Below are 23,695 nucleotides of genomic sequence, written 5' to 3' on the forward strand. Positions count from 1 at the left end.
AGTGTGCAACCTCCCAGAGGTGTGAGAAGCAAGGAGCGTTCATCCCTATTGCTGCTATTGAATAATAAAACTTAAAAAGGTAGGCTGCTACTCTTCATAAGAGCATTCTTGGTTTCATTTAATAGTTTAGAAAATAGCCAATCACTGATAAAATGACTAGTGTTCCATTAGTGAACTTGCAGTTAAAAACATCTTGCAGCTTTACTCCCTGATGCTCTTCTCTTCCCCCCCCTCCCCACAATTGAGTCTTGTAGCAAAAATCTGGCCAATTATGGAACAAATTCATCCAGTATTGTAGGAAGGTTTGTCCTGTAGTGTGCTTGACCAGTTACAGAACCTGTGAATTAGTGTGTGGGGTTGAGCATTGGACAGCTAGCATATTACTAGGTAGAGGGATTGCCATAGCGGAAGTCCTACTGTGAATAGAGCTCAGAAAAGGAGAGAGCATGGTTTGGGATCTGGTTCTTCCCTGTTCTCTGCATTATGCTGGATATTTTGAGACTTGCAAATGTGATGTGTTTTTCCCCATGCATGTTTGTACTTGTTTTCTTGCCTATGGAATGGTGGGTAAGTACAGTGACAGGTCTTGTCTGCATGCAGGGTACCTGTGGCTGTCCTTTCAAAAAGGTGAAAATAAGATTTGGATGCTGGTGCCTTCTTAGGGCCATGCCCACTATACAGCTGGCTGTTTTAGTATTACACCCCCCCCCCCAGCATGCTCTCTCACTCACACACACCCCTCTCTTTCCTCATTACATAGCTCAGGATCTTTTTGAAGGTGATCCATATTGCTTAGTGGTAAACAATGCAGAGTCTGTGAGGGCACAGTAGCCAAGTTTAAAGCAAATAGATTATGCTAGCAGAATTGTGAAGCTTTGCATTGAGCTGCTTCCAGGGCTTGCGCCAGCAGCTGGAAACATTCCAGGGCTAAAAGGTTTTTTGGGTTGTGGGTGGAGAGGGTGGGGAGGCGGGGCCAGGATAGCTGGATAGCATTAAGCCAACAGTGTGATCTCTTGCTGTTGCTGCTGCCGCTATTGCTGAGGGGATGGCTGCCTCTAGCCACCTCCCTGTGCTGCTGCTAGTTAAGCCACAGCTCTCTATTTAACTGTGTTTCCCTGACTGCCTGTGGCCGCATCTTCTCCCTCTTGCACACTGTCTTTGAATCCCATGGGCAGGCTTGCTCTCCACCTCTATCCTGTAAGTGAAGATGTGGTTATATTGCACAGCCAAGTGACGTCTCTAGCAGCACGGTAAGCATCAGCAGCCTGATCACATGCTGGCCCAGTCAGTAGTGCAGGCGGGATAGAAAGGTGGAGGGTGGAGGTGGGTCTGATTGCAGGCCAGATGGTACTCTCCCTGCTCTGCTCTGGGTGTATTAGCTGTCTGTAGGAATAATTGCTTCTGTGCACTGTGGGAGCTGGCTTGGGCTTGGATCTCTGGTAAACTCCTAAACTCCTGAGCTTCTGTGTGTCTCTGTCTTTCTGTGTGTGGCTTTTTTCTCCCTGTCTGAGCAGACTTCCAGGACTCTGAGGGAGCAAGTGCAAGCAGGATGCTTTTCCCACCTTCTGCGCAAGAGTCTCCGCGTGGCCTCCCAGACACCAACGACCTGTGCCTTGGACTGCAGTCCTTGAGCCTGCCAGGGTGGGACAGGCCATGGAGCACCCAGGATTCAGATGCTGCAGCCCAGCCTAGCACACAGTCTGGTGAGTGAGTCGGCTGACGCACAGCAACAGTTGCTGGATTCCCTTTTCAGCTCTAACCAGGAGCTGTTCTAAAGCAAAACAGCAGGTTCCCACGTCCACGATCAGCAGCTTGTAAATCTTTCTGTGGTCCTCAGTTTTTCTTCTACAGAGCTAACCTAGTGCGTTGTGAGGCTAAGCAAGAGTTTTGGAGGACAGCTGTAGTGAATTTATGCTTTCATGTTATTGTTGGAGGGTAAAAGTTTCTAAGATGGTTAACTGTGCTGAGGAGGTGATCGTTAATATGGCAAGGGGTGGAGGAGAGAGAATTGTTTAGTGCACCTGTTTTCAGTGGTGCTCCTGGGACACAAGTGGGTTGGAGGACTAAAGCTACACTCCTTGGAGACTGCTGTAGCATGGGTGGTAGGGTGGAGTTTAAGCTGCCCTCTGCAGGGAGGGTAGAAATATATGCATAGAGGCAATCGGGCTCATCAGCAGTTATTTTGCTTCTTAACCTTTGCTGCAGAACTGCAGGCTTTGATGACCAAACCTTTTTCTCTGGACCCATCTCAAGAACATGGGGGGAGGATACTATCTACAAGCTTGCTGCTTAGGGCTGTAGCTCTGATGGGGTGTGATGGTGCTGAACTTACTCCCTTGAAAGTAATCTTTGCCTAAATGTGAATGGGCAGCATTAGTACCATTCCAGGTATTGCCCTGACTCATTGCTGATACCCTGTCGCTTGCCAGTATGTGATGCCTCAGAAAGGTGCAACTTGGAGAATTCCAGCTAGGTCAAAATTGAATTCTTCAGATAGCAGTGACTGGGCACTATTACCATTTGAGTGTATCAAGAGAAAATTATTATTCTGCTCTATTTTGCCAGCTTTGGAAATAGCATTTTGCTTAAGCATTGATGAGTGGCAGGTCGTGGGAATATATGGTGGTTTGTCAGGTTTTCTGCAGATCCTGCTTTGCTTTTGCAAGTACAAAGGGCATCAGCATGTTGTCTAAATTACTTTTGAGTGGCACAGCAGGCCCCTTAGATGAATGTGACTTGTGCATCTCTTCTGCACACGTAGCAGAGGAAGAAAATGTTGCTTGGAGAAAGTAGGCTAGGGCTGAAACTACATGCGATAGGCCCATTCAGCTGCTAGATTAAGTGACAGAACTTGTCTTTAGGTGGAAAATCTTACCATGTCTACCTCTTTCACTTTTGGTTGTTGTGAAATAGCACCAAATGGTCTTAAAGGAATGTGGCAATTCGCCTTCAGTTTCTGCAGGAAAAACTATCATAGCCTGGTGAAGCTGCAGGTGGAGATTGCTCAAAGGATCACATGTAAATACTAGCCACACCTAACAATGCCTTTGTCCAAGTGGAGTTCCTTGTATCGTTGTTACCTTGAAAATTAGTGACATGAACTTGGAGGGGTTAAGCAGTGCATTACCGTCAGGTGGTCTCCATCTTTGACAGCCTATCAGAGGTCACAAAATCTGACTTCTGAAGATGGGCCCTGTAAATGCAGCAATTACTAGCCGTGGAATGTTTTGGCATCCTTGACCTTCAGCTGAGGCTTGCAACTGCTTGTCCAGCAATAGAATATGACTGCAGCGGGTTCGGGCATGAGCTTCATGCAGACATCTTAAGGTGGGGCACTACTGGCACTTGTTCTGCTGTAGCAGACTACAAAGCTGTGTGTGCTGCCATTTTGGCAGGCCCTGTGGGAATAGACTGTAGTAATTGGTTGGTTAGCAGGATGAAGTGGTAGACTGCCCCAAGACTCTATTAAAACTGCATAATACAAACCCAGTCCTTTTTAGGACTGGGTTAATGTACTGGTGAAGATGCCAAGAAAGGGACCCTTGTCTGTGAAACTGGATATAGGTTGTTCAAACTTTCTCTAAACCATCTTGAGGCACACTGTAAAGACTCTCCTATGGCAGTCATCTGTACTGCATTACTAATTTCATAATAAAGGCTGGCACTAGGCTCGGTTATCTTTACAAGAGGTGCTGTAAGAGCAGAGCAAAATGGAATAATGGTATGTTTTGAGATACTACAATGAGTAGTAGTTGTAAAATGTTTCTATAAGCACAGTTTTTCTGTGGACACGGTTCTCCCCCTCAAGCAAAGCTCATAAGCTTCTAGCAGGCACAGCTTATGGGAGGCATAAGCTTCCCATAGGGGAAGATGATCCTGGAAAACTGCCCAAGTTCATCTGACTAAGTTATGTTTAAAGATGGTACTCGCTGGCTATGAATATGTACCTATTTCAGCAATAAAATTGCACTGCAATGGTAGCAGCATTCCATACTACCATTCTGTTGGCATTCAGGCCTGTGGAGACATGATAGCTGTAAATGTGCTCAAGAACCAATTGTAGTTGTCCATAGTTCATAGGGCATCTGTCTGCATTTAGTACTACCTCCTTGAACCAGAAGGACTCCTTGTGGCTTTGTGTTAGAAGCTCTGTGAGTGAGTTGTATATAACCTTGTCAATAAATCTGCTAAGTTACAAGCACTTCTGTGGAAACTCAATTCATAATCAAGGTTCAGGAGGCATGGTTTAAAAAAAAACACTCTTCAGAGATTTCTCAGCTCCTGTTGTAAAAAGTATTGTAGGAATATAAAGAGTGATAATGGTCTGGAGCATGTGGCATAATCGCCTAGTAAAAAAATGTATGTGAATGGGGTATAGGATTAGCTGAAAGAAAAGGCAGAGGTCCAGAATAGGCCTTGAATGGGCAGATCGAGGGCTTCTCAAGGTTTTCCGTCCTATGAAACAGGAAAAGACAATGGTGGTGGGAGACAGGCTCTGAATCTCCCGAAATATTCTGGCAGAAGAGAACAGATGCTCTGACTGCAGGCCCAAATCAGCAATATGCTTTCAGGGCTGCATGGCTTATGGTGCAGCTGCATTAACTCCTCTGCAAAAACTGAACTCTGCATGTGTGGGCTGTAATCTCATGGTCTAAGTCGGCTCTGAATCATGTACCATCAAAGAAGGGAACATTAAATTCTGAATGGGAGTTCAGAATTGCACTTAAACTGGATGGCTGTATTTCTTGTCTGCATAAAGAATGTTTGCTGTGGCCTGTACAGCAAGGAGGGTGTGTGTGTCTGTTTTGCATGTGTGCTAGATTGGGTGTTTTATCCCCACTTTCATTGTTTTTTTCATTGCTTTTAAAAGCAAGTGACTTTGCAGAGCTGGAGGGAATGACAGAGGAGAATTGGTTGCCTTGTTATGCAGCTTATTTTCCTAAAGCTCCTTTGATGGGGGAAGGGGGTGTTGTAAAGTAAAAACAAGGAAAGGTTCAAAAAGGAAGTATTCATGTGGGTGGCCTACCCTGTGCATTGTGCAGAAGAAATCTCCTTGAATATTTGCTTCACTAGACAAAGCCTTGATCCTGTATAGAGTCAGATTTCTTGCAGCAGACAGCTCCCTTGCTTTGTCTTGGTGTAGCTGCTGGTATCTTGGCAGTTTGCTTGGCATTAGGACTGCAGTCTTGCCAGCATTTGTCAGATCCAGGCCTAGGGGCTGGGTGGGACAGGCCCTGCCAAGCACCATGCTGCATTCTTGCTGCTTGGCAGTTTGGAACCTTCTATAATGACTCAGCTGTACAAATCCACTGGGAGCTGGCTGGAAGTGCAAAAAGTTCGCAATCATGCTAAAAATACAATTGCTGATCTGCGTTCTTTGAAGTACCAGTGTTTGACTACTGATGAGCTTGGAGTCCAGGCAGGCACTTGGAGCTGTAGTTTCACTGAATCTGCATGCAGCTCCTGCATAGCTCTCACTAGGGTTCAGTTTGCTGCTTTTACATTGCTTGTAGCAACCCTGTCTGCATGGAAGTACATTCCAAAAGCCTTGATGACTAGCTGGAAGGCCTGTAGCTATTTCAGAACCTTAGAGAAATCTATTCTTATAGCTGTGAAGAGTGTAATAGCAAGAATCCTTGTTACAGACCTGCTAGCTGGGCCCCCAAGCACTCTGCCCAAATAGAATATGCAGCGTTCCCAGGTGTGTTTCCTTGTTGCCAAGGAATGCCTCTATACCAAGATCTTTTGCAGTGAGTAGAGGCTTATAGCTTCAGCAGTTCTGTCATCACAGAACCTTGATGTTGTAGAGGCTGTGGCTGCAGAATGTCATAACGTGAATGTTCTGGCATTTGGAGTGGGAATCACCATTACTTGTCCACTATGGTTATCTTGAGGTTTGGTGATGGGATCGAGCAACTACCCAGGCTGAGCTTCCAAAAACTTAAGTTTTCTTGAGCTGAAGGGGTCCAATAGCAGACCACAGCACTTAAACCTTGCAGGGGATCGTATTGCAGTTAAGACCCAAATAGAAGGAAACAAAGGGCACAGAGCTGGTAACATCTTTTGGTAGCTGGTAGCCATTTATTAACTAGATCAGGAATAGAGACATGCACACAGGATTCAGGTGTCCAGTTTTGTGGGCCGACACTACCCCTTTTTGTGTCCAAATATTAATGGTGTGCCCTAATCACTACTGTACCTTGCCATTCACTTCTCGGCTCGAGGATATCTAATTGGCATGGTAGCAGATTACACTTTGCTTCTCCAATTTCCCTGTATTCTGCATCATGGTAATTCAGTGTCTCTAGTCAGAAATGTGTGAAGTTCATATAGATGCATGATTTTAATTGGAACAGCACATTTCAGTTGCATCACTTGTTCTCTTCACTTTCAACATCTTGGTCTCCTTACTGTATAACCTTGCATTTTTGGTTTGGTTATTAGTTGATGGTTTTTTCAAGTTTTAGCAGCACCTTGTGCCCGGGAAAGAATTTCAAACACAAGAATGCTAAGATTTGAAAATGGGTGGCACAGCCACATTTTGTGCTGCGTAGGAAGATAGCATCCCAAGTAGTATTCTAATCCTGACTGCTTTTATGTGCTAATATTAGAAGAGGTTTTAGACTTTATTTTTAGTTTATTTTGCTTCAGGGTGTGGAGATAAACCTGCGGACCTCAGTCCAGAAAATTATGCTTGAGCCCTACTGGAATCAGTGGGGCAAATCATTGTCTTTGAAGCATTTTTGCCCTGCTGTTTTGCCAACACAGACTGACTAATAGCAAATACCTAAAATAACGTTGGGCTTTTTTGTCTTGATGGCTACTGCAGTTGGTGGTTCTTCCGGCCTCTTTGAGGAGAGGCAAGTCTCAGTCCCAGATGGAGAAGCAGCAGCAAGTGGGTGGAGAGCACTTTCATTGTGGACAGTGGGCATCAGTACATGCTCAACACCATGCATGACCTAGGCTCATTCATCACTTGAAAGGATAACTGATGGGCTAGCCTTCTGCCAGAGATCTGCTATCTTTTCCACTTGCTAGCAAGTCCTGCTCACTGCTGTCTATTCCAGCGGTTTTCAACCACTATGCCTTTCAACTGCTATGCCAGTGTGCCACGAGGCAGCCTCAGGTGTGCTGCGGGGCCAGAGGAGGCAGGCACCAGCTGCATGGGTAGAAGTGGCTGCTTTGCATCTCCTGCTGCTGAGCAAGAGGAAGGCTGCAACCCGATCCTCATTTACCTGGGAGTAAGCCCGTTGACTATTGTGGGGCTTACTTCTGAGTAAACACGCCTAGGATTGGGTATCAAGTCTGCCCTGCATGCTGATTGGGCAGCTAGAGAAGCCTGTGAAGTGAGTATGAAGGAGGAGGCAGGAGCAGGCAAGCAGGTCGGAAGGGAGCGAGTCTGCTGAGGCCACCAGCCCAAGAACTGGCTGGCCTGGTGAAGGGTCCATGAAAGTCCCTTTTCCTGCCACAGTTGCCTGCAACTGCCCAAGGCGACCCTCCCTGCCTTGCCTTTTGCCTTTCAGAGCAAGGGCCACAATCCTATCCACACTTACTTGGGAGTAAGCTCCGTTGACTATTATGGGGCTTACTTCTGAGTAGTCACGACTAGTATTGGGTATTGATTCCAGGCAGAGAAGCCTGGAGGAGGTCGGAGCGAGAACGAGGGAGGCAGGAGCAGAAGCAGGTAGGAAGCGAGCGAGTCTGCTGAGGCCACCAGCCCAAGAACTGGCTGGCTAAAAGGGTTTTGGTGCCCCAGTTTGCCTGCAACTCCCCAAAGCGACCCTCCCTGCCTTGTCTTTTGCCTTTTAGGGGAAGGGCTTTGGGCCACAATCCTATCCACACTTACCTGGGAGTAAGCCCCATTGACTATAGTGGGGCTTACTTCTGTGTAGACATATTGCCTAGGATTGGGCTTTTGGTTGCACTTTTTTCTTAAATACAGGAGCAGACAATTGGCACTTCTCCCCACCCCACTCCCTCCCACAGGCACATCCCCCCCAGATCTCATAATCGCAGTTAGCACCTCTCTTACTGTACCTCCCTTCACTCCTCCGTATCTTTCAAAGGTCCAGAATCGCTTTCCGCACATTCCCCCCTCCACTCCAGCTGAATCCTGCACTACTTTCAATCATGTGTCTTCTTTGCCCCTCACCCCACTATGTGCTCAGTCTGACCTCTCTTTGCCAGCACTTTCTGGCATTACACTTTATTAACCTTTTTCCTCCTTTCCAGAAACACATGTACTCCAAACTTCATACTCTCCAACTTCTTGTGAGTCTTTGGCTGCAATCCTAACCACACTTTCCTGAGAGTAAGCCCCATTGAACAAAATAGGGCTTACTTCTGAGTAGACCTGGTTAGAATTGTGCCCTTTGTCATGTAATGATTTAATTGTATTAATTAAAAATTAATTGTAATGTAGTAATTTAATGTAAGTAAAAAAAAACTGGTAGTGTGCCTTGACAATTTTAGTGCCTTGTCAGTGTGCCATGGGCTGAAAAAGGTTGAAAATGGCTGGTCTATTCTCTAAACATGGTTTCACACATTTTTATACAAATGCACTGCTGCATTGATAGTATGGTAGCACATAAACACCTGTTGTGGTCCTGGGTGTGTGGTTAGGAAGCTGACTATGCTTTTTTCCTTGTGATGTGGCAGCTGCTATGCAACATGGTTTTCATTCATCTCTCTCTGTTTCTGACTTGCTTTTGGCTGACTGAAAGGTCTGGGTCTGCTTTGTCAAAAGTTGGGACCAGTTACCTAATGTACTGAAGTATGCAGTCCTGATGGATGCTTTTTGCATACCAAAGGACGGCTTACAAATGCCTCCATTGGCTTTCATTTTACATGCACACAGTGGTATGAATTTGTATGCAAGAATTAAGTTGTGAACATAAGCATGCAGTCTGGGATGAATTGGTGCAACACATTTACCTTTGGTTATGGGCATCAAGAACTATAGATGTAGAATAAAACTGTATTTAAGAAAATACTGTCAATCTTCTAGTTTTCATAGCTAACACTGCTATTATCTCTGTCTTCCAAGTTTTTTAACTTCTGTTCTTTTGGTACTCATCAAACTGCATGGAATTCAGTATTCCAAAACAGGTTCAGACTGTTTATCCATGTATTTGGGACTCAGTTTTATCTTACTGTGGGTTTGGCCAGATCTGTACCCTCTGAACAGAGGGCCTTTTGAGGGCTGAATACCCTCAATCCCTGGCCCTCAGAGGGCCTTCCGAACGCAACCAGTGCACAGCTCCACTCACATTTGGAGGGCAGCAAGGTTCTGATCCATAGATTTGCTTATCTGCGGGTTTTGGCATCCATGGGGGTTCTGGAAACAGAACCCGCACAGATGCCGAAGCACAACCGTATTATGTTGCATGACAAGTTGTCACGCAAAAATTTGTTTAGTAGAAACTCCACTATTGATTTTGAAACTAAACACTGGGTAGTTTCGATAATTGCATAACTTATCAAATATGAGATTATATTGATATAGTATGTGAACACCCATGTAGTCACTCTTTTAAGGCTGTCAGTATTCCTGTCTATGTATTGTTGGAAGGTGGACTGCTTTGAGTAGAGGAGAGAATATATAAGTGCAAAGCCTTAAGCTCAGTGGTCTTCGACCTTTTTCATGTCGTGACTCCAATAAAGTATAAGGTTGGGGTCCCACCACTGATCTTTCTCCCTCCCAGGGCCCATTGCTGTCCATCCCCTGCCTTCCCTATTTTCCCCTACCTCTTATGTCCTCATAACAACCCTGTGAAGTAGCATCCTTAGTAGAGTCAGCCTTAGGAGCTGTGTGTCAACATGACAGGAAGAGTTGTGTAGGACTATATCAAGAACTCAGTTTTGATAAGGCAGTACCTTACATTTGGATCCAAGTCCTCTCTTGCACAGGCCTTAAAAGGTTGCCATGACCCCCCAAATGAGGTTTTGCAACCCATTGGGGTTGAGACCCACAGGTTGAAGAGCACCACTTTAGTGCATACAAATTTCGAGCCTTATCGACTCCCTCACTTCCTTAGCACATGTTGCAAACCTTGTAAGAGTGTTTCTACATGCATCTGTTCCTACCCCCATTCCTGTTTTTAAATAAAAGATTTAAAATGCAGAGAGCTCAAGAAAGTTCTGTTAGATGTGAATGAACCTGCTGTGAACCTGTAGTGGTTTGAACAGACAGGCAAGTCTCAAGCCTTACTTTTTCTTCTCTCCCTAAGAACATAAGAACAGCCCCACTGGATCAGGCCATAGGCCCATCTAGTCCAGCTTCCTGTATCTCACAGCGGCCCACCAAATGCCCCAGGGAGCACACCAGATAACAAGAGACCTCATCCTGGTGCCCTCCCTTGCATCTGGCATTCTGACATAACCCATTTCTAAAATCAGGAGGTTGCGCATACACATCATGGCTTGTACCCCATAATGGATTTTTCCTCCAGAAACTTGTCCAATCCCCTTTTAAAGGCATCCAGGCCAGATGCCATCACCACATCCTGTGGCAAGGAGTTCCACAGACCAACCACACGCTGAGTAAAGAAATATTTTCTTTTGTCTGTCCTAACCCGCCCAACACTCAATTTTAGTGGATGTCCCCTGGTTCTGGTGTTATGTGAGAGTGTAAAGAGCATCTCCCTATCCACTCTGTCCATCCCCTGCATAATTTTGTATGTCTCAATTATGTCCCCCCTCAGGCGTCTCTTTTCTAGGCTGAAGAGGCCCAAACGCCGTAGCCTTTCCTCATAAGGAAGGTGCCCCAGCCCCGTAATCATCTTAGTCGCTCTCTTTTGCACCTTTTCCATTTCCACTATGTCTTTTTTGAGATGCGGCAACCAGAACTGGACACAATACTCCAGGTGTGGCCTTACCATCGATTTGTACAACGGCATTATAATACTAGCTGTTTTGTTCTCAGTACCCTTCCTAATGATCCCAAGCATAGAATTGGCCTTCTTCACTGCCGCCGCACATTGGGTCGACACTTTCATCAACCTGTCCACCACCACCCCAAGATCTCTCTCCTGATCTGTCACAGACAGCTCAGAACCCATCAGCCTATATCTAAAGTTTTGATTTTTTGCCCCAATGTGCATGACTTTACATGCACCCTATGTGGTTCCACCCCCACCTTGGAGCTAAGTCAGGGACCAGAAATTGGCTTGACTTGGGAACTTGTGGTCTGTGAGCATCAGATGTGCTTACAGTGTTCTTTGTAGAAAGACAACTTTATGCAGATGTTCCAAAACAACCATCTTGAAGTAGACTTGGACTGCAACCTTTACTTGAGTGTAAGCCCCACTTGAATTCTATGGGGCTCGCTTCTGAATAGTCAGGCATGTATAGGATATAGTGTCACTGTCGCAGCGCAATGTCACACCACACGTGCACTTGCTATACAGTATGCTGTATCTTTCCTCTGTCTCTGCCAGATTGCAGTTGCTGGGTAGGCCTAGGTGGCTGTCTCATACACACACCTGACTGTAAAAACAGAGTATGCGTCTCTCCTTCCCCATCACATTTGTTGCCGTGTTTAGCACACTCCTTTTTTTGTTTAGTTGCTTGAGAAATGGTGCCTGAGGAGTGTGAGTGTTAACAGCAGTAAAGCTTTGTCAGACCTGCCTGTCTTCCTTGCTGTTGGAGACTGAGGACCAGTGTGCTGTGTGACCTCTGGACCCTTGGATTAGCTTATAGAAAAAAAAGTGTGCTCTTTAATTGCTCGCAGATCTGATAGAAAGAAAAACCTCAGATTGATTCCATAGAGAGGGTCCCCCTGGTGTTGAATAGAATTGCTGAGTCACAAGTGGCAATGCCTGGGCTTTTGCCAATTTGGGAGTGGCAGTTCTTGGGCAGAGCAGCAGAACTGTGTCAGATTACAGAATGACCTGCTTAGTTTGTCTCCTCTAAAACAACACAATTGTATATTGTGAACTGGCACAGCTGAGACTACCCCCCCTCAAAAAAAAAAATATCTGTGGAAGTCTTTGTTTGACTGTTAGTGATTCCCTTGAAGCTTATGCTGAAGATACAACTGGTAAAATTGCACATCCATTCTGTCTCCAGGGGCCTTGCTGAACAGTTCACCCTTGGCTCTGAAGCCCAAATACATCAGTCTAAATTATCTTCTTGCATCATGAATACACTTCCTAGACTGTGACGACTGCAAGTCACAGGGATTCACGGGATTAAGGATCAAGGGAAGCAGCCGCCTTTAGGATCTGTGGCTGTCTCTTGTGCTGGAAGTGGGAAGCATGTGGACTTACAAGGCATATCCATCTCTACCCAGTAAAAAGTAACTCTCTTATCAGTTCCTCGGAGTCAGTCAGGCATGTTCACTATTCAGTTGCCACTACCTTGTTTAGTAGACGCTTGAGATTGCTGATTGCTTCTGTGTAGTTAATGTTCTCAAGCTAGCTGTGGAAGTGAAACTGTGAAGCTGCAGTAACAAGAGGTAAGTAGTTCTCTAGGGTTCAGTTGCTGGGTCTCTACAATTAAAGCATTATATTAAACTATGCCACTAGCTCAAGGTATCACATGCATCCAGGGTTTTAGAGGTAGCCTGTCTCTGAATGCCAAATGCAAGGGAGTGGCAACTGTACAGGTATCTTGTATCCATCAGATGCCTTTGAGATCACAGGTGAGATACAGGAAGCTTGCCTAGACTGGCCCTTGACGTGATCCAGCCAGGATTATGATAGCATCCTAGTTTTCATTCCCCTTTTGACGATGTTAGATGCTGAATGATGGCGCTTCCTGCTGGGAGAGCCTTCGGTTCAGTGCTGACACCAGGTTGTTGAGGCCCTGGGCCAAATTACAGCCCTGAGCCTGCCATGGTGCTACTTGTCTGTGTCCTGTTGGGTGCTCGCCCTGCCACTGATACTGAGGAGTCACGGGTCAGACTAAGTAGATGGATCCTTTTCCAGTGCCTGACCTAGCTGACCCTTGATACAATCTCAGCGAATCCTGTGTTGTAACCCAAATTCTACTACCCAAGCAGTGATTACGATGGTACTTTGCAAAGCTCCAGTGCTTTCTTGGGAAGTTCATGCAGATTGTGCGTGGTGGATTGTGGAGGCTTTCTAGTATTGTGATGGTTAGACTACCTTTTTTGGGCTGGAGATAGGCTGGCAGGTCTGTGGGTTCCCGGACACTTAAAAATTTACTTATGTTGCACTAGACAATTTTCACTTGCTTTGTATGGAGGCTGATCTTGAATCAGAGTAGCTGTTTTGTGACATTTGTTCTGGAATTCTTTAGACTAGTGATTCTCAAATGTTTTAGCACCGGGATCAACTTTTTGAATGATAATCTGTTGGGACCCCCTGGAAGTAATGTCATGGCTAGAAGTGATAGCAACATTTTTAACATTTCCCCATACAACAAAATCAAATCAATCAAGTGAACTAAAAGTTTACAATAAATATAAGCTTAAAGATTTATTTAGAATAAAGAACCCTCCTAACCCTATCCACAGTCCTATCCACACTTACCCGAGAGTAAGCCCCATTGACTATCATTTTTAAAAGTATATAAATAGTAGTCTGTTAAAATTACAGAGCTGTAAAATTTCCCCAAATGCAGTCACATTCCATGGTATCATCAAGTATAATAGATTAAAAATAAAATGCACATTGAAATGAATGGGGACCCGCCTGAAATTGGCTCACAACCCATGTTGTGGGTTGCAGAAAGAAATTTTTGCAAAGATGATAAACTTCTTAGAAAGTGGGTGTCACTCAAATTCTGTTTTCTTTCTCTTAATTATATTTACTTTTTAGGGGGCCTGTATCCTAGCTGGCTTTCTGCTTCTAGATGCAGTACTCAAGCATTAGTTTCATTTCTTGCTCTTCAATAATCAAATTACCTTTTTTGGTACAAATTCCTGCTCAATATATCATTCTTTTTTGTCCTGCCCATTATTACTAATTTCCCTTTGTTAGTGAATATTGTTGCATTTAATTTGGAAAGGCAGAAAAAATAAGGTTAGTTACCAAGGAAGCTGAAAAGGCAATCAGGTCTTTTCAGATAGCATTGATTAATAACCACTATATTAAGTTCAGATACTGCAGGTTGGATACCAAATCCACAAACAAATCCACAAAGATGCCAGTGTGGCTAAATAACAGGGTGAAGGAAACCATAAGTGAGAGTCTGAAAGCTAACATAGTGGCTAGGATCAAACGGCAAATTTAGACTTTCCTGGTTTGAATCGCACCAGTATGTGAAACCAACTGACCTCAGGGAGTGCGTTCTCTATTAGCATGAACCCCGCTGCAGCAACATGGAGATAATACAGGTTGACCCTATCCATGGATTTGGAATCTGAATTTGACTTGGCGCAGGTTCCAAACCCGTGCTGGTGGACCTCACCTGACCTCATGGCTGTGATAAGAAGCGCCTTTTGGTTGCATCTGGGAGACGTTTTGAAGAGCAAGGGGTGCCATGCACGGCCTCTATAGGCCTCCGAACACCTTCGGACATGATGGAGAGGCATTTCTGGAGTTCAGGTGAGGGCCCCAACCTGTGGATTCGGTTATCTGCGGGTTTTGGCATCCACTGAGGTTCCAGAAACAGAACCCCTGTGTATGCCAAGGGCAGATACCATTTTTTTTTTTGCCTTGCAGAAGTGCTTCCCAAACTTACCTGGCCGGCAATACCCTTCCCCAGCCCTAAGACTTTGAAAGTGAATGACGATGTTGCCACCATTCACTTCTAGTAACAGAGGCCTGCAGCAGCCCCACAAATGCCAATAAGAGGCTCTGAATAGGCAGGAGGGCTTTTGTTCGTACACAAAAACCACATTGGGGAGCTCTGCCAGCTGTGCCATGTTTCTTGCCACCATTTGCAGGGTTGTTGTTGTCTCCTTGCTGGGAGGTGGGGCATCCCATGACACATAGCTTGGCAACCTCTGCTTTGCAGGATGGTTGTAAGGGTCTGCATCAAGATAATAACTTATCAATATCATTGCCTACTTGGAAAGCACTGTACAAATAGTAATGAGATGAACATTTCTGTACAAAGGTAGATATCTTGTCCAAGTGGAAAAAGTAAATGCACACTCTGACAAAACAAGTTGGTAAGACAAGAGGTTTTAATGAGCAAACTTTTTATCTTTTTAGCAAATGCAAATACTTTAAATTCAAAAGGTAGGAAGTGAGACAGTAGAATTGCTAGATGTCAAAGAAGCTGAAGGGAATGGAACACAGAAAGCTAAATGAAGTCATTTACTTTAGTTGTCACTGATGATATGTGGAGGGGGAAGTGCTCACTCCTGAATTTTTTTTTACTTTTTTAAAGTCGTGCACTTGTAGAGCTGTGTCACCTATGAGATGGTGAGTTTTAGACCTGAATGACAAACTGGAAATCACTATGGGATTTAATCAAGCATTAATATAAACTTAAAACAGTAAACTGTTGACTTCTTCAGCAATACATAATGCACTGTCATCCATGTCCTAGTATGTTCTGGTTGGATTATTGCAAGAGGCTTTGTAGAGCTGCCCCTGAAAAGTGTTTGGAAATTGCAGTTGGTGAAAACTACTAATAACAGACTGCTTTTTGTGTCTTGGAGAACCAGTTACTCTGATTTTTATTTTGTTTGACTCCTGATTTTGTTTGTGAATGTAGTTAAGATTTGTCACTGATAAAACCCTAAACACTTTGTGCCCTGGATAACTTAAATCCTAGATCAGGGGTTCTTAACCTTTTTTATGATTCCAGACCCCCATGGATTGCCCAATATGTCCCCATACCCCCCTTCTCCGGACTGTCAAAACCATCATCACCAGTCCTAATAGGTACCAGTATGACTTCAAAAGATGTCAGTAGCTTGGTTTTGCTTTACAAATGGAACAGAACACCTCAATCCATATTGATAGTTAATAAACCAATTGAACTCTGAAAAAAAAAATTGTTCGTCCCATATCCCCATCATTTGGTTCCCATATCCCCAAGGGGTATGGATAACCCCTGGTTAATATTTCCTAGCCTGGTTACTGCCTGCTCACACATGAAGATCTTCAGAGGAGGCAGGATCCACGCATCATTTTTTAGGCATTCCAGATGAAATTTATAATATGGACTTGCTCTCTTACACATGTCACAGTTTTAACTTTTAGTTCTTTATATAATCTTGCTGTTGGCAACCTAACCCAGTAGTATTGGGAGTGTATACACTATTTACACCGGGTAGATGGGACACGTCAGCCTAGGAAGGCGGCTCATCTAAGAGAAGGAAACCCTGACCTCAAACCTCCACTGCCTTGTGGCTACATCCAGTTGCGGAAAAGGCTTCAGGAGTCAACCTCGAGGCAAAATCAGGAGCCGGAGTCCCTTAGGCAGTCATGGCTGAACACAGTCACGTTCTGGCAACTCCTGCGACGCCGCTGGAACCAACCGTATTGGCTTCTGCCTTTCCATTGGACCATTCCAGCGACGTGGAGAGGGGGGATTTGCTGCATGGGTAACAGCCTATCCTCCATACCTTCTTTACCCAGGCTTCGCGCACTGGAGAGGACACTCCAACTTCGCCATACGGCGTCGGCACAACACGGGAAGCAGCAGTTTACCGGTTATAAGTCTTTGCTCGATTGGCGTAGAGCATGACGCCAGGGGCTGCTTCCGACGGTGGGAGAGATCATTGCATCTCATTGGGCAGCTACCGCCTGCCTTAAGCTGGGCAGTCCCCAGCCAGTAAGGTGTTGCCTCGCCACGGTCCGTTAACCTCATGGGGTGCGTGGGGTTTAGGGTGAAAACCGACAAGCGGATCGACAACTCTGCACCATGCAACAGAAAACAGAAAACTACTGCCCTAAAGCTGGGCACCTGGAACGTTAGGACAATGACACCTGGCTTCTCTGATGACCTGCAAGAAATAGACGACGCACGCAAAACAGCTGTCATCGACATGGAGCTGAGCAGACTGCAAATGGACATCATTGCCCTTCAAGAGACTAGGCTGCCAGATTCCGGATCTGTCAAGGAGAGAAATTTCTCATTTTTCTGGCAGGGAAAACCACCAAACGAAACCAGGGAACATGGCGTTGGCTTTGCGGTCAGAAATACCCTGCTGAAATCCATCATCCCACCTACTGTGGGAAGTGAAAGAATTTTGTCCCTGCAGCTCCAGTCATCAGCAGGACCTGTCACTCTCATCAGTGCTTATGCACCGACTCTGTCGTCTCCAGCAGAAGCCAAAGACAAATTCTATGATGACCTGGCCACCACTGTCAAGAAAATCCCTGTAAAAGAGCCATTGTTCATCCTCGGCGATTTCAATGCTAGAGTTGGTGCTGATAACAGTTCATGGCCCACTTGCTTAGGTCAGTTTGGCACTGGGAGGATGAACGAAAATGGCCAACGCCTGCTAGAGTTTTGCTGTCATCACGGTCTCTGTGTCAGCAACACGTTCTTCAACACAAAGCCCCAACATAGAGTTTCTTGGAGACATCCAAGATCAAAGCACTGGCACCAGCTCGACCTGATCCTCACCAGACGCTCCAGCCTTCCCAGCATCAAGATCACACGCAGCTATCATGGTGCTGCCTGCGACACTGACCACTCCCTGGTGTGCAGCAGAGTGAAACTGCAAACAAAGCGACTGTATCACACGAAAAAGGAAGGAAGGCCTCGCATTGATACCAGCAAGACCCGGGATCAGAGAAAAGTGGAGGAATTTGCACAAGCGCTTGAGGAATCTCTTCCAGGCCCGGCTGACGCTAATGCATCCAACAGATGGGAGCATTTCAAGAATACCGTTTACAACACCGCCTTGTCCATATTCGGCAAGAAGACCAACAAGGCGGCAGACTGGTTTGAAGCCCACTCTGAGGAGTTGACACCAGTCATTGAGGAAAAGAGGAGAGCTCAAGCAGCATACAAGGCCTGTCCCAGTGAGCACAACCTGCAGGTCCTCCGAACTGCTCGCAGCAAAGTCCAACAGACTGCCAGGAGATGTGCTAATGACTACTGGCTCCAGCTCTGTTCCAAGATACAGATAGCAGCTGACACGGGCAACATCAAGGGGATGTATGATGGTATCAAGCAGGCCCTAGGTCCAACACAGAGGAAAATTGCCCCTCTGAAGTCTGCCACAGGCGAGGTCATCCAGGATCGGGCGCAGCAGATGGAACGCTGGGTGCAGCACTACTCTGAGCTATATTCCAGAGAAAATGTAGTCACCGAAGAAGCACTGAACAACATTGAGTGCCTGCCTGTGCTGGAAGAGCTTGACAGTGAACCAACCCTAGAAGAACTTCACGTGGCCCTGGACTCCCTTGCCTTTGGCAAGGCACCTGGAAAAGACAGCATCCCTGCTGAAGTCCTAAAATGCTGCAAAGAGATCATCGTCACTGAGCTGCATGAAATCCTCTGTCTCTGCTGGAGAGAAGGTGGAGTACCTCAAGACATGAGGGATGCAAACATCATCACGCTGTACAAGAACAAAGGTGACAGGGGTGACTGCAACAACTACCGCGGCATCTCTCTCCTTAGCGTTGTAGGAAAGCTGTTTGCCCGAGTTGTACTAAAGAGGCTCCAGGTACTTGCAGAGAGCGTCTATCCAGAATCGCAGTGTGGATTCCGAGCCAACAGGTCCACCACTGATATGGTATTCTCCCTTAGACAACTGCATGAGAAATGCAGGGAACAACGACAGCCACTCTTTATAGCCTTCATAGATCTCACAAAGGCTTTCGACCTGGTCAGCAGAGACGGCCTCTTCAAGATTCTCCCCAAGATTGGATGTCCACCCAGGCTCCTCAGCATCATCAGATCTTTCCACAAGGACATGAAGGGCACTGTTGTCTTCGATGGCTCCACATCAGACCCTTTTGACATCCAAAGCGGAGTGAAGCAGGGCTGTGTTCTTGCACCAACCTTGTTTGGGATTTTCTTCGCTGTCCTGCTGAAGCAGGCCTTTGGAACTGCAACAGAAGGCATCTATCTCCGGACCAGATCAGACGGAAAGCTCTTCAACCTCTCCAGGTTGAGAGCAAAGTCCAAAGTCCAGCTGAAATGTCTGCGTGACTTCCTCTTTGCCGACGATGCAGCTGTCACTACCCACTCTGCCAAAGATCTCCAGCAGCTCATGGATCGTTTTAGCAAAGCCTGCCAAGATTTTGGACTGACAATCAGCCTGAAGAAAACACAGGTCATGGTTCAGGATGTGGACTCACCTCCCTGCATTACAATCTCTGAGCATGAACTGGAGGTTGTCCATGACTTTGTGTACCTTGGCTCAACGATCTCCGACACTCTTTCTCTCGATACCGAGCTAAACAAGCGCATCGGTAAAGCAGCTACCACGTTTTCCAGACTCACAAAGAGAGTCGGGTCCAACAAGAAGCTGACGGAACATACCAAGATCCAGGTCTACAGAGCTTGCGTCCTGAGTACACTTCTGTACTGCAGCGAGTCATGGACTCTTCGCTCACAACAGGAGAGGAAACTGAGCGCTTTCCACATGCGCTGCCTCCGACGCATCCTCGGCATCACCTGGCAGGACAAAGTTCCAAACAGCACAGTCCTGGAACGTGCTGGAATCCCTAGCATGTATTCACTGCTGAAACAGAGACGCCTGCGTTGGCTTGGTCATGTCGTGAGAATGGGATGATAGCCGGATCCCAAAGAATCTCCTCTATGGAGAACTCGTGCAAGGAAAGCGCCCTACAGGTAGACCACACCTGCGATACAAGGACATCTGCAAGAGGGATCTGAAGGCCTTAGGGACTAGACGCTGTGTCAGAACCACCTTTCAGAGCGCGATACCATAGTCTTTCGAGACTGAAGGTTGCCAATAATCACACTATTTACTAATTTTGTGGGACTGTAAATCCTACCAGCCCTATTGGCTCCCACTGACCCAGGACCAATGTCCCTGACTACTATGGTGATTTGTCCTTCCCATCAGCTGTTCTTTCTGTTTACAAGCACACTCTCTGCTGTAGAGAAAGGCCTAGACCATGAACTTACTGTTCAGAAAGTTGCAATGTTGGAGCAAAGAAAGCTTCTGGTTGACTTCAGTAGATCTCCCAGAATTGGTGCATAGTTGCAGGAAAGTGGTTCATATTTATGGAGACCAATCTACAACTTGGCTTCATTGTTTTCTTCATGGTATTGGAGTAGCAGCCAGGACTCAGTAACGAAATATCTGTGTTAGTTCTTCTTTCTCTTCCGGTTCCACATGCCAACAGTGACTGAAATGGGACTAGCTTGCATATAAAACTTAGAACGCTCCATTGCTTCTCCCAGGCTCTATATTTTTTCCTGAGAGATCTATGCTGATCCATCTGGCTTTTAGATGGGCTCCAGAGACTTGTTTGGTTTGCCAGGCCAAGATAAGATGGTCTGTCCCTATTCCTGCTGGATATGATAGTCTTTGACACAGCATTGAATCAATATTATGTGGTTTTGTTATCCTCCTGTTTTTATGGGGTTAACTATAATTTTATACTGCTTCTCTAAAATGAACTCTTACTGTGGTGTTCAGTTAGAAGATATAAAAACAAATCCATAATTTTATTAAAGTGGCTGTTTTGGAGTCTACTGACAGAAAACATATAAATTAAATCTGTTTCCTTAGCCAAGATTTGGAAGGTGGCACACAACACCAGTTAATTAAAAAGGAACTTTTCTGTCCTGGGTCAAACTGCTGGAAAAACACTAAGATGACAGTTTCAAAAGTACAAAAGAATCCTCTGGGAAGTCAGCACAGCTTGCACAAAGTGAAGTCCCATCTCATCAGTGTTTTAGAACTCCTCAAGGATCAACAAACAGACAAGGATATTCAAGTAGACATTATATACTTTGACAGAATCTCTCATCAAAGGCTGTTAAGAAATTAGTTATAAGATAAGACTTTTATGGATAGGTAACTTGTTAAATAGGAAGTACAAAGTTGACACAGACAGTTTTCACAATGAAGCCAAGTAAACAGAGGATCATTTGGGGATCAGAGAGACTAATTTAATGTCACTTATTCATGAATTATCTAGAGTTAGGGGTAACACTGAAGTCTTCATGATTGTGAATGGCATCCAGTTATGAACAGCCTGAAGAGCTCAAAGAGCTCCAAAAGAATGCTTCCAGCTGGGTGAGTGGACAACAAAATAAAATGTGAGAATTGGTATAAGCAGGTGCAAAATAATGGATGCTGGGGCAAAAATTCCTTTGTGTGTTCAGGTGGGGTCTGAACTGGCTGTGACCAGCTGGAAATTGTACCGGAAATGACTGAGATTTAGGGTGCAATCCTAACCCCTTATGTCAGTACTTTCCAGCACTGGCATAGCGGTGCCAATGGGACATGTGCTGCATCCTGCAGTTGGGTGTCACTCATGGAGGCCTCCTCAAAGTAAGGGAATGTTTGTTCCCTTACCTCAGAGCTGCATTGCCCTTATGTCAGTACTGGAAAGCACTGACATAAGGGGTTAGGATTGCGCCCTTAGAGTACCTTTCCCTGTAAGGATACACTGAAATATTTGGGAGGCTAGGGAAAAAAAACTAGGAAGAGAACATAGAAGGGCTTATAAAACAGAGCTGTGGAGAAGGTGAATAAACTTGTTTCTCTCAGTCTTAGGCCTTGGCAGGGGGAGGGGATTCACCCAGTGAAATTGGTAGACCAGTAGCTGATAGGTATGCATTATTGAGTCGTATTTTTTTTGCCTAACTTGTGGCATTCACTGCCACAAGATGTAATGGTGGTCATTTACTTAAACAGCTTTTTAAAAGAATTAAACTCATGAAGAACAAGCAAATCAATGATAACTGGCTATAAGAACTAAATAGAACGTCCTTGTACAGGTGCTGGGAACAAATAAAAGGTGGCCAGTGCCTTCATGTGCTGCTTGTCAGCCCAGTGTGGTCTTTGGGTGAATGATGTTGAAATCAAATAGAGCACTGGCTCTCAAATATTTTAGCACTGGAACTGACTTTAAGAATGATAGCCTGTTGGGTCCCACCAGAAGACATCATTAAGTAGGAAATTTCTAACATCTCCCACAAAATCAAATCAAGAAAATTAAAAGTTTACAATAAATATGTTTGAAAACTTATTTAAAACAAAGAACCTTCCTAACCCTCCCAAGCAGTTGCTGTTCTGAAATCTCCAAACATCCCAAAGGCTGCAGTTCTACCCACACTTACTTGGGAGTAAGCTCCATTGATTATAATTGTTAAAAGCATATACTTACTGGCCTGTTAAAAGTACAGATTTGTAACATCTCCCCAAATGCAGTCACATGTCATGGTAGCATCAAGTCTAATATAGTAAAAATAAAGCACACTTTGAAATGAATGGGGATCCACCTGAAATTGGCTCGTGACCCACCTAGCGGGTCCCGACCCACAGTTTGAGAAACAGTGGAATAGGGTATTAGATGGATCTTGGCCTAACCAGCAAGGCAGAACTTGTATTCTCTTATAATTAAAACACTGCTTTTTAAATGGGAGAATCTTTCTGCTTTGGAAACCTGACATCAAACATTGCTACTGGAAGCCCGAATCATGGTCTCTAATGTAAAATCTGGTTGCTTCTGTAGAATTCTGAGAGACTGCACTGTTAGTGGATATATCTGGTTGCTTCCACACTAGCCCTTTTGTCTAGTCTTGCCATCTTTGATTTGCTCACATTATGGGAAATCTACAAGTCAAATTTCTCCCCATTTGAGACTCCAAACTGAAATCCAATATGTTTTCAGATTGGATTTGTTGCAGCTTTTCTATAGCATGAAACACGGTATCCAGTGAAAACAGGTAAACCCTGTTTGGATTTTTAGGACTGGTCTTCTTGAATTGAAAGTTTCCTATGCAGAGGATCAGTATGGCTGTGGAAATACAGCTTGGATGAGGAAGTAATAAAAATTGACAGACAAAATTTTGCCGAATGTGTAGCTGTCTTTGTACCAAAATAGGATATAGGTGGGCACTTTTTATCTACAGGTTTAGAACCTGTGGATTTGACTCACCATGGGTTCTGAACCCATGGTGGAGTGCCCCACCGGACCCTCCCAGAGTGACCAGAAGCTTCTTCAGATCATGTCCAAGAGGCTTTCGGAGGCCCAGAGACCATATGCAGCCCCCCAGGCCTTAGAACCCCCCCTGGAGGTGTCAGAAAGGACTTCTCCTTTTCCAAAAACTGGGAATGTGCTTTTTAATACCTCCAAACGCAACTGGAACGTACTTCTGGTTGCATCTGGAGCTTAGGTTAAGTCCCAGACCTGTAGGTTTGGTTATCTGCAATTTCTGCGTCCGCAGTTCTCAGAAACAGAGCCCCCACAAGTGCCAAGGGCCAACTGTACTCTTAGCTCATAGTGGTCCCATGATTGCTTTCTGGGCTGGCCTCACAGTGAGCTGCCTTACTACTCCCATTGTAAGGTTGCTGTGACAAAGATGCCCAGTGGAAGGAGATGGTCCCTCTTACAGTCGTACATTCAGATAAATTGTTCTCCTCAGACCAGAGACTGAAGGAGAGCTAGCAGATTCATAACATCTAAATATAAATCAGTTGGTGCCAACTTGGCAGTTGCACAGTAACCTGTTCCCTAAGGAACATCAACACAACCCATGCAGGCAGCTGTATACTGGTGATCTTTGTAAGTCTTCCCACACTCACTGGGTCTGCTGTTTGCAGTGGTTGTTTTCAGAGGCAATGCAAGCTGCATACTAGGAAGGGCCCAAATCTTATTGAGGGGGA

At 45.2% G+C, this 23,695-nt stretch overlaps 1 protein-coding gene across 4 annotated transcripts in view; it reads left to right on the forward strand.

The window, feature by feature from the left end:
- Positions 1-997: 997 nt before the first annotated feature.
- The window catches only part of CPEB1 (cytoplasmic polyadenylation element binding protein 1), a 39,118-nt gene continuing 16,420 nt past the window's right edge, over positions 998-23,695 (forward strand). For 2 of the 4 annotated variants that reach the window (XM_066635034.1, XM_066635036.1), the window contains exons 1-2: positions 998-1,250; positions 1,515-1,703. In XM_066635034.1, coding sequence (XP_066491131.1) covers positions 1,550-1,703 — 154 coding nt within the window. In that variant the 5' untranslated portion in view covers positions 998-1,250; positions 1,515-1,549. Of the gene's footprint in view, positions 1,251-1,514; positions 1,704-12,372; positions 12,458-23,695 lie in introns of those variants that run through there. The other 2 variants (XM_066635035.1, XM_066635037.1) reach the window with 2 other exon arrangements.

This window comes from Tiliqua scincoides, chromosome 8 (assembly GCF_035046505.1).
Source record: "Tiliqua scincoides isolate rTilSci1 chromosome 8, rTilSci1.hap2, whole genome shotgun sequence".
In the NCBI taxonomy this organism is placed as follows: Eukaryota; Metazoa; Chordata; class Lepidosauria; order Squamata; family Scincidae; genus Tiliqua; species Tiliqua scincoides.